General features: G+C 36.5%; 1 protein-coding gene across 2 annotated transcripts; it reads left to right on the forward strand.

The window, feature by feature from the left end:
* On the forward strand, nucleotides 680-14,136 carry LOC105158668 (methyltransferase-like protein 13). Of its 2 annotated transcripts, none has more exons than XM_011075496.2 (17): nucleotides 680-1,218; nucleotides 3,112-3,213; nucleotides 3,308-3,374; nucleotides 3,638-3,822; nucleotides 4,074-4,334; nucleotides 5,091-5,174; nucleotides 5,277-5,324; nucleotides 5,409-5,473; nucleotides 7,053-7,101; nucleotides 8,458-8,734; nucleotides 10,844-10,965; nucleotides 11,354-11,434; nucleotides 11,511-11,585; nucleotides 12,765-12,819; nucleotides 12,906-12,963; nucleotides 13,092-13,242; nucleotides 13,522-14,136. In XM_011075496.2, exons 1-17 carry the CDS (start codon nucleotides 766-768, stop codon nucleotides 13,717-13,719), a joined length of 2,331 nt encoding a protein of 776 aa, XP_011073798.1. In that variant the 5' UTR covers nucleotides 680-765; the 3' UTR covers nucleotides 13,720-14,136. The 2 variants fall into 2 exon arrangements, with proteins under 2 accessions (XP_011073798.1, XP_011073797.1); XM_011075495.2 differs by having other exon boundaries at nucleotides 681-1,218; nucleotides 12,903-12,963.

Raw genomic sequence — 14,877 nt, forward strand, 5'->3', positions numbered from 1 at the left:
GAAAGTTAAAATTTTCATAACTACATCAAATGATTACATAATTTTAGTAAACATCATGGGAATATTTGTAATTTTTTAAACAATAAGAAATATCACAATTATGTCAAATCTCAGTAGAGAGAGTCATGGAAATGAAATATAATTATTATGCGAATACCTCTTGATTATTTTGAATAGCTTGTGTGGTAAAATAAAAGGATAAATAGTTATGAAGTAAATTAAAAGAATTATGATGTGAAATAAAAGAGCTTCACGATGCATAACGATGTTGATGAATTTGTGTGGCATGTCAAGGAGATTCATTTAAATAGTAATTGATGAATAGTGATGTTGAGTTTGTGGAGAAAAAGACTATATCACTCGTCTTGTAAACAGACTACGAAAAGAAGAGTTTAACTAATTTTGTCAAAAAAAAAACGGGGAAAATGCAAGCAATTCCCATGTGATATCGCAATGAGCAAATCACCTTTTTATGAAAAAATAAATAGTGATTTATCTCCCTATATTTTTTAAAATACAACAATTTACACCATAAGTTTAGAAAAAAAAAATGAAATTTGTGAAAAATGTCAATGTAAAAAGGACATAAATCCTGGCTAATTAGTTAACTTGTCACTAAACTGTTAAGTTGCTTAGCACTTTCATAGATGGAAAATGCGCCTTCGTCGTTGGTCATTTTCTGCCTGAATTTGCCTTCATAACAAAAACCCTCTGATAAACCCTATTTCATAGTTAAAGACCACATTTCATACACAAAACAAGAAAATGGGGAAAAAAGATAGGCAGCAGCAAAGATCCGTGGAAGGGAACAACCGCGGCGGAGGGAAAAAGCAAGAAGAACTGCTGAAGACTCTGGGGGACTTCACGAGTAAAGAGAACTGGGACAAATTTTTTACCATAAGAGGCAGTGCTGATTCCTTTGAATGGTATGCCGAGTGGCCCCATCTCCAGACGTTATTAACACGGCTTCTGTTATGTCAGTCATCGGCACCGGCGGGATCCATCGGAGAACCTTCGCCGGCAGTGGAGGCGGCGGAGGTTAGTATTTTGGTGCCGGGGTGCGGGAACTCGAGTCTGTCGGAGCATCTGTATGATGCTGGGTTTAAGAATATAACGAATGTGGATTTTTCGAAGGTGGTTATTTCGGATATGTTGAGGAAGAATGTGAGAGAACGGCCGGAGATGAAGTGGCGCGTTATGGACATGACAAGCATGCAGGTAATTCTTTACCAATCGGAGGGTTGGAACATGGAAGCTCGCTTGCGAACTGAGAAATGATATATTGCTTTTATGTCGAATTAGCTTGTATATTCTACGTCCACGTTTTAACTTGGTTTTGTTTGATATATTGACAACACAAGTGAGACAAAAGAAGTTAGATATACTTTTGAATCCAATGATCCAAATATTATAGCATCTGTTTTCCAAGCTCTGCTTATGATTTCTTATTAAAAATTTTGTATATGAATATATTACTTAAATGGAAGTATATAATCTTAAAATACTCCATATATATTGTCAACAAGGTGAATTGGTCCTTTCCTTCACCTACTTTCATGGTATTTGTCATGTGTGACTTTGGGAGTGTAGGTGTCATGGATGAAGGGGGGTAAGGAAGGAGATTGTTGGTGCAGATACAAGGTTAAGGTAGAAAACAGAATTTTCGTCTATAAAATACATTATTGGGATTGATAATCTAGTTATGATAGTTTACACGTACAACTTCTGTGGACTGAGGGATCACACCCCTTCTTGTGAGACTCCCAGCTTCCCTGGTACACACCATCCCTTGCTGAGCATGCTTTCAATAGCTAGTATGATGTCTTGAGATGGGAATGCATTAAAAGAAAGACGCTTCTGCTGTAATTATCATTCATAACTTTCGAAGTAATAGACTTTCTTGTAGCATCTCTATTTGAGTTGAGAAATGAACTCCTTACCTAAAACCAAACATATACGTAAAATTTTGAATTGCTTATCAGTATTAGTTATTAAAATTCAAGCCTCTGTAGACTGTAGGTATATCAACTTTAGGTGCTTAAGTAGCTCTGTGACCCTCCTCAGTCTTCCATTTCATCTTTTAAGAATGAAATTCGCTGCAGATGTACTAGAATAGTTGCTGAAGAAATGCCACTGGTGTTTGTTATTTAAAGAAAAAAAGAAACGCAAAAAGAAATAAAGAAGAAATAAGTGCCTGTGGATGTGAGGAAAGTGGAAGCTTCCATTAAACCGAGCCTGGGTTCTTGCTTTCATATGATTTTCTACCAAACTGTTGCATGAGAGCTGCATCGCTGACCGCATTACTAGTGAATCCAAAGAAATCATCAACTTATCTATGCATATGATGATGGAATATTAGACCAGTAAACATTAAACAGAACAGAGAACTGCTTTAAAGTTTCAGAGTGGTTTCTTTTATGTTTGAAATCTCGTTTATGTTTCCCATATAATGTAGCAAGAAGCAGGCAGAAACCTATTGTATTCACTGATAAATCAGAAGCTATATGCTAGTTAGCTTCAATGGTGAATCAGAGTACATAAATTCTTGGCTTATTCATACTACTCCAGGGAGCACCTAATGTAACCCAAATATTTCACAACATTGAGATGGTAGTGCATTTGATGAGATACATATAGATAACTATTGGTGTCTCACTGTGAGCTTTTGGTGGATGCTAATCAAACCTTTAACTGTTAATTCTGATCTCTGGAATTGATTACCATTGAAGCTGATACTATGAATAGCTGCACGAGCAGAGGGTAGTTAGACCCTTGATACAAATAAATATAGATGCACGTGCAATAGGTGAATGAGGCTGCAGTAAACACTTGTGTGGGTTTAATCTAAACCTGCTGTCACATGGCTTGATGTTTTACTTATTTATCAGAAATTGCAATGTAACCCTGCTGCTGGCGAGATAGAGTTGGATTTGGATAATTTGTTGGCTTCTCTTTCTTTTTCTTATGCACTTGCAGCTAGGTTCTTGTGGAGGATATGCTTTTGTCAGTTGTTGAATGGTAGATTAGCATGGAACTCAGTTCTAATTCTTGACTGTGAAACTTTCTTCTCTACAGGCTTCCTTTTTTCTAACAATTTTGACTTTGGTTCAGTTTGCAAATGAGAGCTTTAATGCCATTGTTGATAAGGGAGGATTGGATGCTTTGATGGAGCCTCAGCTTGGACCCAGATTAGGAAATCTATATTTAGCGGAGGTATGATAGTCTTATTTGAAAATATGATTTTGATCTTGTTAGTTGTGATAGGTCCAAAAGCTTCACTAATCTAAGTCTTTTCTGTGTGTTACAGGTAAAAAGGCTTTTAAAATTTGGAGGAAAATATATTTGTCTCACCTTGGCAGAATCTCATGTGTTAGGTATTGTTCCTCAAATTATATCTGATTGGTGAAAAATTTTGGCTTCATGCAGTGAATTGTGGCAAGCTTGCTTGTCAATTTCTTCTTCCCTTTCTCTTATTTTGTCTCTATCTTTTGGTGAATGTAAACGATATTAGATAGATGTTTTGTTGAGTATCCTGTATTCTGATGCTGCTCCTTTGCTGTTTCTGTGCCGAGTTTCTAATTAATAGGATACAGTGTTTAGAATTGATACCATTTTCCATCATATGACTTTCTTCTAGATCTACTTTTCCCCAAGTTTCGCCTTGGGTGGAAGATGAGTCTTTATGCCATTGCTCCGGATCCATCATCTAGAAACTCAAAATTGCGGACCTTTATGGTGGTTGCTGAGAAAGATAATAATACTGTAGTTTCTGAGATATCATTGTACATGGATGAATGTTCTGTTGAAGCTCATAATAATCAGGTAGATGTGATTTCACCTTTTCTTTTTGCCTTTCCACTCCTGTTTCACGGAATAACATAACTTACATGAAATGTCTGTTTCCAAGAAAAGAGCATGGATAATTGCACAGGATTCCAAGAAATCCATCTTCACATTATTTTTCATCAAAGTTTACATGTTCATGAGATTCTTTAAGCTGAAGTGCTTTTAACGCACATTAAATTCCTTTTACTTGTATGAAGAAATTGATTTATTCTTTCAACATGTCTTAGGTGTGTGAACTGTACGATGCACTTGAGAGAGAAAAAAGGGTTCGGTCAGAATACTTGAGTGGCTCTGATATATTATACTCGCTTGAAGAGCTGAATCTAGGGGCAAAGGGAAACCTTAAAGAGCTTGAACCAGGTCGTAGGGCAAAGCTGATTTTAGGTGAACCTGGAGTATCCCATTACATCTATAACGGCATACTTCTTGATGCTCAGCAAGATTCTGGACCTTTCTCCTATCACTTTGGTGTATTCCTTGTTCCGAAGGTTAGTTCCTTTTCTTACAATCCTTATAGTGTCTTGTCTAACGTACTTGGAAATAAGTCGATTAAGCTTACTTGATGAGCGTTACAGAACTCTTTGTACTTCTCATTTTATTTATAGTTGGGATTCTACTGTTGTTTACTTCAGGAAAAGGTGAAGACCGTATACTTAAATTTATTAAAAAGCTGTAGATTCCATGTGCACAAATCAAACATCAGCATTCCCTTGGGATCCACATAAACATAATTCTTCTGAAAAAGTAGAACAGTGTTGAAGTGATCATATTGACTTTATTTGCCGAAGAACAAACCTCTCTTTGCATTTAAAGCAACTATTCTTTATTTTTTCTGCTTTTTTGGTAGCACAGGGTATGGAAGAGGGATCATGTTATTCCTGTAAATTAATTTTTCTTGTTGACCTGGATAACATTGCATTGAATTTTTCCCCTTTATGCCTAATGCTTTTGCCTTTTGGTGGCTGGCCTAATGCTATAATAAGAATGTCAAATCGAGTTCCTTTTCTTAACTGTCTTTACTTTTAACTTATATCTGTATTCTTTTGCTTTCTCATTTAAATACCTTCAGTATTTCAATTTCAGAATATCTCAGATCCTAGGAATTTTGATGGTTTCCTTGTTCCCTGTTAGGGAGTTGAAGCTGTCCCTTTTTCGGCTATTATGGTTCCACTCAAATATTGGCATATTGCATTATTTAATTAGTTTTCAACCCACCTAGTATGTGACTGAAGTTTAGATTTCAGACTCGAGTTCATGAGTGGCTCTTCTCATCAGAAGAAGGACAATGGCTTATTGTTGCAAGCTCAAAGGCTGCTCGATTAGTAATGGTAAATCTTTCCAGTCACTTTACAAACTTTGTGTATTCTCTTCATTCATCTTCTTTCTTTGTGGTTCATTCTTTAATAATAAAATTCTTTGAATTAATTTAGATTTTACTGGATTCCAGCAATTCTAATGCTGCCATGGAGGATATCCAGGTAATATCCAGTTTAAGTTTCTTTATCAGAAGGGTCACATCCTGTAAATTTGACGGCTGCTTATATTTGTTCTCCATATTTCAGATGGATCTCTCTCCCTTAGTAAGGCAATTGGCCCCAGGAAATTGTGTCGATGGAGTACAAATTCCGTAAGATCCATCAACATCTCCTCATGAGTAGACTATCTGATAATTTTAGCTCTTGCTTTCATCTAGTGTTTGCTAGTTGATATATGAAAGTCATTTCCACATCAGAATTGGTGTATGTTTGTAACAGTTTTGAATCCAAGAGAGTAAAAGAAAAGAGATGGGAAGTTGCCTAAGAGAACTGAGGATGGGGAGATAAGAAATTGCTAAAAGATTTTATAGATAATCTACAAATGTTCTTTACAGCTACTTAAACGTTCAACCTACAAGACAATGCTGACTCAGCTTTTTGGAAATTGAAATTAATCCTAATTAGGGGATAAACTGATCCCCCTAAAGCTAGATCAGAGTAGTGCTGCTGGAAGCTTTTGCCAGATGCCAATTTGCAGAAATAACATGGGCCGTTGGGTTGGATGAATGCATCTGGGCCATCCACGCATGAGGTCCTTGCTTGTACTCTTCGAGATGGCGTTATCCTCCTTAAGGGTTGAATGCAACTCCATAGTCGCGTTTGTCAAAACGTTGTCCTCTCTCTTAAGTTCTTTATTTCCTTGCCCTTGATCCTCCGTTCTAATTTCTTCCCCCTTTTTCTGATCCGACGACTGACATTGAAACTGGTTTCCTTCTCTAAAAACATAATAATGTTCTGTTTAGTTGCTTACTAGAATACTAGTTTACATTTTTGGTGCCATCCTTGCTGGCATTTGCCGATCTTTTGTGTGTTAGTCGTAGGCCACACAAGTTAACTTACTTCGATGATGTAACATCTTTAACTGGGCTAAAAGAGTTATCGAGGTACTAGGTTAGGCAATAATACCCTGCATGTGAATCAGTTCAAGGTGTATCTTATGCTGTGGTTTGATACTCTTGTAGGCAACTTGCCATTGAACAACTTGATTTGAATTGGATTACCATGCTTAAGCTGATGTATATTGGCCTTGATTTTACCATATTTATTTTGAAGTGCTTTGAATGACCAAAGTTTTGAGAGCAAGTAAGATGGCTTCTTTGAGAAAAATGAGACAACATACCCTGTAAAAGGATCCTAAAACTGCATGGCAGATGCAGTTTTTGCCTTTTGTTGGGCAACATAGAAGGAAGCATTTGAAACCAAGGGGTGGGGGTTGGGAATGCCGCTGGAGAGTGCATGTTTAAATGGCTTTTTGGAGTTCTGATAGGTACTTGATTTAGTGGAACTTATTTATAAGGAAGAGCGATATGCAGCATATCATTCAGTTGCATCTTGGGAACTGACTACTATGTTTATGAGATGTAACTTATTCTTCATTCTTTTTCATCGTTTGCGAGGACCATCTGAACTGCTGTATAGAATGCTCCAATTTGCACTACAAAATGACAAATTGAGATGTAAATATAACTATACAAGCATTAATTGGACATTTGTAGTATGCTTAAACTAAGTTGCACAAAAAGATCGTGAGAAAAGGAAGCATTCAAGCATGTGATGTTGCAGGTTCATTATGTCTGTAACTCGCTACAGAAATGAGTTCAAGAGTTTTGGTACATTAGATAAAACTCTTTCTTTGTTTTTGCTAGAGTTTATCAAATGTGTCTTTTGCAGGTTTATGGCTGCAAGTGATGGAATTAAGCACCGAGAAGTTGTACACCAGGTTGAACATCTACTTTCTCTTGTTTCATATTATCAAATGCCAAATTTTAGTCAATGCTTCTCCTTTTCATATGTGTAGAATTAATAAGTTCAAGCGTGTAGGTATCAGACAGTCTGACTGCTATACTATGAAGTTACATGTGCTTATACTTTGGTAGACACTGATAATTTTGACTTGGTCAATAGAGACTATTTTTTAGTTCTTACATCGATTATTTACTCTTTTAATATGCCTTACATGGTTCACACTGGGTTCCCTGATATACTTGTTTATGTCATTTGCATATGTACTTAATGCTATTCTGATATTGCTCCATCTCCATGGCGCAATTGAGCTTGTTGTCTAAAGAAGAAATCCTTTTTTGTGTCCAATTATGTCTCTAATCCATGGAAGCCATCTTGGTTAAGAACATACAAATATTTGTAACGCAACACGGCATGCAATTTGACATGTTTTTGTTGGGGAGTGTGCAAGCTAGCTGGATAAAGAACTCGACATATCTTTGGAATGGGGATATTGGAAAATGGGTTGACTGATGTAGTTGCATTTGTTTCTTTATGTTTGTTGATAGATAGGATGATTTTGTTTGTAAGCAAATTATGTATTTGGTTATCCTGTTGAAGCATATTGTAATTGACTCTCAGCTTCGTTAACGATGAAGAAATGTGGAAGCTGAAGCCTAATTAGAAAAGGTGAAAATAAGAAACAAGCCTGGACATTTGACTGGAGTCCTTGCGGTTACTAAATTTATCTACTGTGAAAGAAGCAACTGGAATGAAATGGGGCTGAGACTTGAGAACACATTAATGGTCCCTTGTGGTTTCAGAGATCAACTTATTCTATGATAGTATCCCCTTTTATTAGCACGGGTGCACTCATCAAAAGATGACGAACTTTTGTAGCTAACGAGCAAATATTTTGCCTGGGTTGTGCCTGAACATCTTAATTGAATCTTAGATTTGGAAACCTCTTGCTTACAAGTAGATAGGTGCGAGCGGAAATCCTATATTAACTTAAGAAAAGGAAAAGCAATCACAGTAACATCCTATTGAAGTTTCTCCTAACAATGGCCTTGAGAGGTGTCTTTTAACTTCATCCAGTTTTACTGACTAGCTCTTTTTAAGTGTTTAAACTGATGAATGTTTGCAACTAATCGTTGAGAACAGAGTGCTTTATCATTGCGGAAGGGATCTTTCAGTATAATAATTATGAGGGTAAATTGTTCTATTAATATCATTAATATGTGAGGTCCAACTTTCATTTCTGTATCCTTAGACCTAGCTGTTGCCCTTACTTGACACATCCCATTCTCATCTCTTTTGTCCTTTTGATATGTCGTTCTTTTGGTTTATCCAGGTTACATCGGCCTTGACCGGTCCAATTGTTGTCGATGATGTGATCTATGAAAAGATTGACAATGATCTTAATCATCGCTTTTCATCTAAGGATTTGATATTCCGCCGCCTTATTTTTCAAAGAACTGAGAGTTTGGTGCAATCAGAAGCTCTTTTATTAACTGAAGGATCAAAGGGAACTTCAAGTGAAGCAGAAATAAAGAAACTGCAGGCAGCTCCCAAGTCCAGGAAGAAAGGAAGACAGGGGAAGTTTGATTCTCTGACAATTGGGTCTCATGGTGATGCTCTGATCTCTATCTTGTTCTTGGTTAACTTCGGAGAAGTTTTCTTTGAAAAATTACATTGTTTGACTGAGATTTGCTTTTTAAAAGGAAAAAAGATTGATACCTGGTATACCTTCCCCTTTATCTTTTCCGTCCTGGCAATCTGGCTGAGCTTTTAAAAGCTCAACCCCAAATGAAACATTTGTACCTTAAGACGTGACTACATCTCACAGACTTGCATGCAAGAATGCAAAAAAGTTTGTAATGGGATATAAAAATGGTCAATGGGAAATATATTGTAAAGGTGACCTAAATTCACAGTTTGTGAAGATTCTCCTAATTCATACACTAAATTTTTTGTGGTTGATGTTTTCTGTGTTTGGTAGTTGGGCATGGCTGGCATCTTGGCTCGTCATTGTTGTTGAACACTTCCAGACCAGTGTAAATTGAGAGTTCCCTTAGTAGCTGAAAAACTTGGCTATGGCAAGGCCATGAAGCTCAACTAGCTTTGGTCTCTTTTGAGTTGCACTTCCAGTAAACTGATCCTAGTCAAGATATGTTGGAGCTTGCAACTGAATGTCCCTTTTCCCGACAAACTTGATAATACAATATAATTGTGAATGATTTGGTAAAACTAAACCCACATATTCTAGGTTGTACGCAGGCCATTCACACTATTCTCCCACAACTAAAGTGGGAAAACTTGTTGAAATTAGTAATGTTGGATGCAGAATATAGATACTTGAACATGTGTTGTTGAATTGTCTTTCGAATTCCTAAATGGATCATAATCATTCGGAGATGGCTGAAACTAACTCTTCATTTGAACTTAATTTTACATGCTTAATCAATAAGTTTTGTATTCTTCTAGGTGAATGTTACACGTTTAATAATTAAGTTTAACTTTATTTATTTTTCTTATTTTCTGTTCTTCTTTACCTCCAATCTCCCCACCTATATATAGAAGGTTACTAGTACCACTTCCTTTCTGCTTCATGTATTATCTTAATCTTGATTAAATGACATTGAAATAAAATTTTGGAAGTCTCATTTTCATACATTATTTATGCCACCAATAACATGTTAACCCGGTACTTGAGTAATAGAGCTTTCTTGATTCTATGCTACAGTTAAATGATGAAATCCTTGCACTTTTGTCCTCAAAATCTTTTCAGTTCACCAGCCTGTTTCTGTAGCTCTTAGTATTGTTTTGTAGGATTAGTGGACTTGATTCTTACATTGCAAGGATGGTTTCTTTGTGTATGCGTGCTATCAAATTTTTTGTTTGTTTTTCTATTATTAGGTAAACATTGTGTCTATTGATGCGCATTTAGGTTCCAGCAGCAGGGTATAGTAAGAAATGTAGTTCAGTGCAGTGCAATTTCCATGAGGTGCAACAGGCATATAGTCAACTTTTACTACTAAGTCATAGCTGAAATAATTTTAGTGCAAAGCCATTGTTTAAAATTTCCATTGGAATGTGAAATGTCGAATTTCAGATTTCCTGACCATGCTAAGTGAAATTCAACTTGCAGTGCATGGTAATTAATTTGATAATGAAATAATACATAAAGTTACTTCCTCAAAATTGACATGCGAATCCAAAAGCTTCTTCAATAAGAAATAGTGCCTTATTGTGGGATAAACAAGAGGGGATAGGAGTAACAAATTTGTGATGGATGTTGAAACTGATATACAATAGTGAGGAGGTCAGAAATGCTACTTATTTTTAAATTAGGTGGAATAGAATATAATCTAGTGTAACTTGCTACATGCATCTTTTACACATACTTAAGCTTGAAAGATGCGTAATTGTGCTAATTGGAAGTGATGAAGTTTCAGTTAACATTTCCAATTATTTCCATAAAATTCCATGATTTTTCCAAACTGAAATCAAGTTTTGGATATCCATTGAATCTCCACAGAAATTTTCATAAATTTACAGCTCCGAGATATTCACTGGAACCAATATGTTACTCTGCCCATGTGCCTGAAGTTTTCACCTTTTTATTGTGTTTGTTTATAGTTACCATTAATTCTACTGACCGCTGACAGGTAGGGGTAAATATGTTTATTCTTCATCATTAACTTGTGGATCATCTTTTGTCATCCTGTATGTGGCAGCATCAAGTGGTGAATTGGAAGCTGATCACAACTATTTAGCAAGTTCATACCACAATGGGATTATTTCTGGATTATTGTTGATATCCTTACACTTGAAAGGATCTACCACAGCAGGTGGGATGGTGAGCCATCCACTTCCCCTCGGAAGCACTTACAAGTTACTTGTCTTGTTTGGCCTCAATGTTTCTCAACAAGGAGGCCAACAACATAAGTTATATGTGGAGTATATACTATAATTTGTATTCATATTTATTTCTAAATTATAAACATGTGTATAATAGTTATTATTATTATTGTTGGTGGTGGTGGTGTTGCTGGGAGGATGAAGGGCACAGTTGCTGGAGAGAGGTATCGGTGTCGTAGGCTGTTGTTGGAAGAACATACAAATTTTCATACTACCAATATTACATGTTAAAAGTGATGCCTGTCTTCATGGGCTCTGCCCTTTGCCTGTGGCTCCAGTTTCCTGAAACATGCTTTGAACTGAAGGTGTCTCTCCCTCTTTTCCAGGTCAAAACTGTGGTTATTGGTCTTGGAGCTGGATTACTTCCTATGTTTATGAAGAAGTGCTTACCTTCTCTACAGATTGAGGTGTAACAGAATTCTGAATGTCTGTATTAGTATTTTTATTTTGCTTCCTGTTCTTTTGCTAATTCCTAATTGACAGGTCGTTGAGTTAGATCCTGTGGTTCGGGATGTTGCTAGAGACTACTTTGGTTTCAGAGAAGATGAGCGCTTAAAGGTGAAACTCCTTATTCTCCTAATTCGTGTCATCATCCTCATCAACTAGGTAAAAAAATTGGAGTGTGCTAAAAGGATATGTTTCTGGCTTAAGTTTTTAAATAAATTGTTTTAGTTCTATCTCAAAGTAACATTAAGCTGTTCTTTTAGCAAACTGTGTTTACACGGTTGAAGTTATCAATTTGTGGATTTGTCAATAACCTCAAGTCTAATGTTGAATGATTGAAACAAGAACATACTCTTACCTGAATAAATATGCCATGTGTTGATGCTCAATTTAGTCCAAAAAGATTTAAATTATTAGAAGATAAGATACTAAAATTCTTGTCAATCAGTCATAAGGTAACCAAATACTCCTGTTGGACTTAATGATTAATATGATGCAAACTGATGCATGGATTAATTCTTTGTGTTCAAAATTGAACTCCAGCTTCCTCATCTGTATCTTCTGAAAATCCATTTGACTTTAAGCAGAAATCAGCGTATTCATGAGTAACTTAACTCATAACCTTGGTCTGATTTTACTGATATGTACGAGAAGCTATTGAGTTTATTATTCTATTGTTGTTGTTGATAATTGGAACTTGAATTTAATGCGATGATTTCCCTCTGTGTGAGATGGTTTGGGCAGAGCGAAGCAGACTTATGACTTGCTTTGGCATGGTAATTTGTTTTGGTAAGGTTGAAATTTGTAAATGCAATAGAATGTTGTTTTAATGTTGGATGTGGAAGAGTTGCTTTACAGAGTCTTCATAAAAATCTCGGGGGCAGTTGCGACAATCCATATAGATTTCACAAAGAGGAGTATTCATTTGAATCTATATCAGGCCATGTCATTTTATATACTGATATTATCATCATACTTATAACTGTAACCGCAATTACATAACTCATTTATTTCGGTTGGGTGGGTGATGATTAGAGAGTTCACCTTTTGGTCTTATTTGCTTGGGATTAAAAATTAGTTGACCAGTTACCCTTTTGATACAGTACAAAGTCATATTTCACCGAAAGATGCTTGTATTGCCCTTAACTGCAAGCCTTAGGATTAAAATTAGTTGACTTTTTACCCTTATGATGTTACAATGCAAAGTCATATTTCACTGAAAGATGCTTGTATTCCCCTTAACGGCAAGCATTGCTTATATTTTTCCTTTCTTTTGCTTTTTCTCCTGTTAAGGTGCATGTTGCCGATGGAATTGAATTTGTCAGGGAGAAAGCAGATTCTGGGGCAGGTAAAGTACCATCAGCTAGTTCTAATAACCATGATGATATGCTCAAATAAAGTTACTCAGTCGTTGCACTATTGTCCGTGTAGAAGGAAATTGCACTTGTAAAATTGACACACTTATAGTTGATGTGGACTCATCAGACTCAAGGTAGCGTAGCTTTTAATCAAATCACTTTTGTCATCTTTATTCTATTCTTGCAAGTTCCATTTTTTAGAAGTGATCTTTATTCCATTCTTGTAGTTCCATTTTTCTAACCTGGTACACTTATCATGCAGTTCTGGTTTGACCTGTCCTGCAGCAGATTTTGTTGATGAATCTTTTCTTTTGACTGTGAAAAATTCACTTTCTGAGCAAGGTTTATTCATCATTAATTTGGTCTCAAGGTCCTCTGCTGTGAAGGGTGCAGTATATTCAAGATTGAAAAAGGTGAGAACTGAAGTAACATAAACTATGATTCTAAAATTATTCTAGTCAACAATGCTTTGCCTAGGCTAATGTTTGCCAGTCCAATTCATGGAAAGTCTTTTCCAACTGAAGCATAAAGTATAGATTGCTTAGGGTGGATAGATGCCAACTTCTGAAAGAAAAATTGTTGCTGAACACAATTCAACATCTTGTTGAGTTCGTTTTAGTGGTTGCTATTTGAGCTTTCTTCAGCATTGCACACTTTGATTAATTTGGTGCCTCCTTGGTGCATATTTGAAGGTATTTAGCAACCTCTTCTCCCTCCAGCTCGAGGAAGATGTCAATGAAGTAATTTTTGCTCTCAAGACAGACTCTCCAATCGAGGAGGAGCAACTTTCTGAAGCTTGTGAGGCACTTGCCAGATCATTAGAGCTGGAAAAGCAGGAGTGGGGTCAGAAAATCATAGATGCCTCAAAATTCATCAAGCCGTTGAGATAAGTGAAGCAGGATTTCTATCTTAAAGGTTGAGAATTACCATGCTATATGTTTGGGGGTATTTTGTTTCTCTCATTCAAATCCGGAAAAGATAGAAGTCCGTTCAGTCCTCTAGTTTCCAGTGCGGAATGGTGTATCTTGTGTACATTCACCTGTCACTTACAATGATTCTCTCAGAAGCAGACAACTGAACGGGAAGAGCATGAATGCAGGTCTTGTGGATTCTGCAGCTATTCTCTGACTCTATCCAAATTAGTATGGTACATAGGTAGTTTTGTGCCTGATGGTCAATCATATTATCATCGCACGTTGGATACTCAAAAGATTGTTTAGTTTTGTATTTCATTGGGGTGCTATCTGTTGGTGCTAAACCGTATCATAATCAATTTTCATCTAAATGACAACTTTGCACATTAAATACGATGTTTGTCTCGTGGAATTACGTATTCTGAGGTGCGGTCGCTGTTTCAGAAGCTCCTGCTACCTGCCTATGGACTCGTGTGCTAAATTCTGTTGCAACTTTGGTCACAGTGAAAGATGAGCAAGCCTATCAGGCATGGAACTCCATTACCAAGCATTTCAAGTAGGGGTGGCAAAATAGGTTAAGACCCATGGGTTCAACTCAACTCAACTCAATTAGTTTTGGGTCCAATTCATAAATTAAAATAATAAAAATTAAAAGAATTCATCATTTCCTCTTTTCTTATATACACAAACTCTCTCACATCTCCATACACAAATATATTCACAACTTCTCTTGCTTCATATATACTCACTCTCACATCTCTCTCACACACAAATACACTCGCAACTCCTCTTGCTTATTATACACACATTCTCACATCTCTCACTCACACACATAGCCCTCTTTTTCTACACACACATGCACAAACACACACACACAAAATAAAATAAAGTTACTCTCACAACTCCTCTCGTTCATTTTAAGTTATATTATTTACTATAAATATTATTTAAAATATTTTTTATTTTTTAAAAATATATTTTTTTGGTCTTCGTCTCCGTCGTCGGCCTACATGGTTGGCAATGACGCTTGATGAGGGGGCGACGTTGCGCAGATCTAGGGCGATGGTATCGCCCCTTTCGGAAGGTAGCGAGGGAACAGGGGCGACGCCAGGTCACCCCATTTCGCAGGATAAA

The sequence above is a fragment of the Sesamum indicum genome, linkage group LG3, assembly GCF_000512975.1.
Source record: "Sesamum indicum cultivar Zhongzhi No. 13 linkage group LG3, S_indicum_v1.0, whole genome shotgun sequence".
In the NCBI taxonomy this organism is placed as follows: Eukaryota; Viridiplantae; Streptophyta; class Magnoliopsida; order Lamiales; family Pedaliaceae; genus Sesamum; species Sesamum indicum.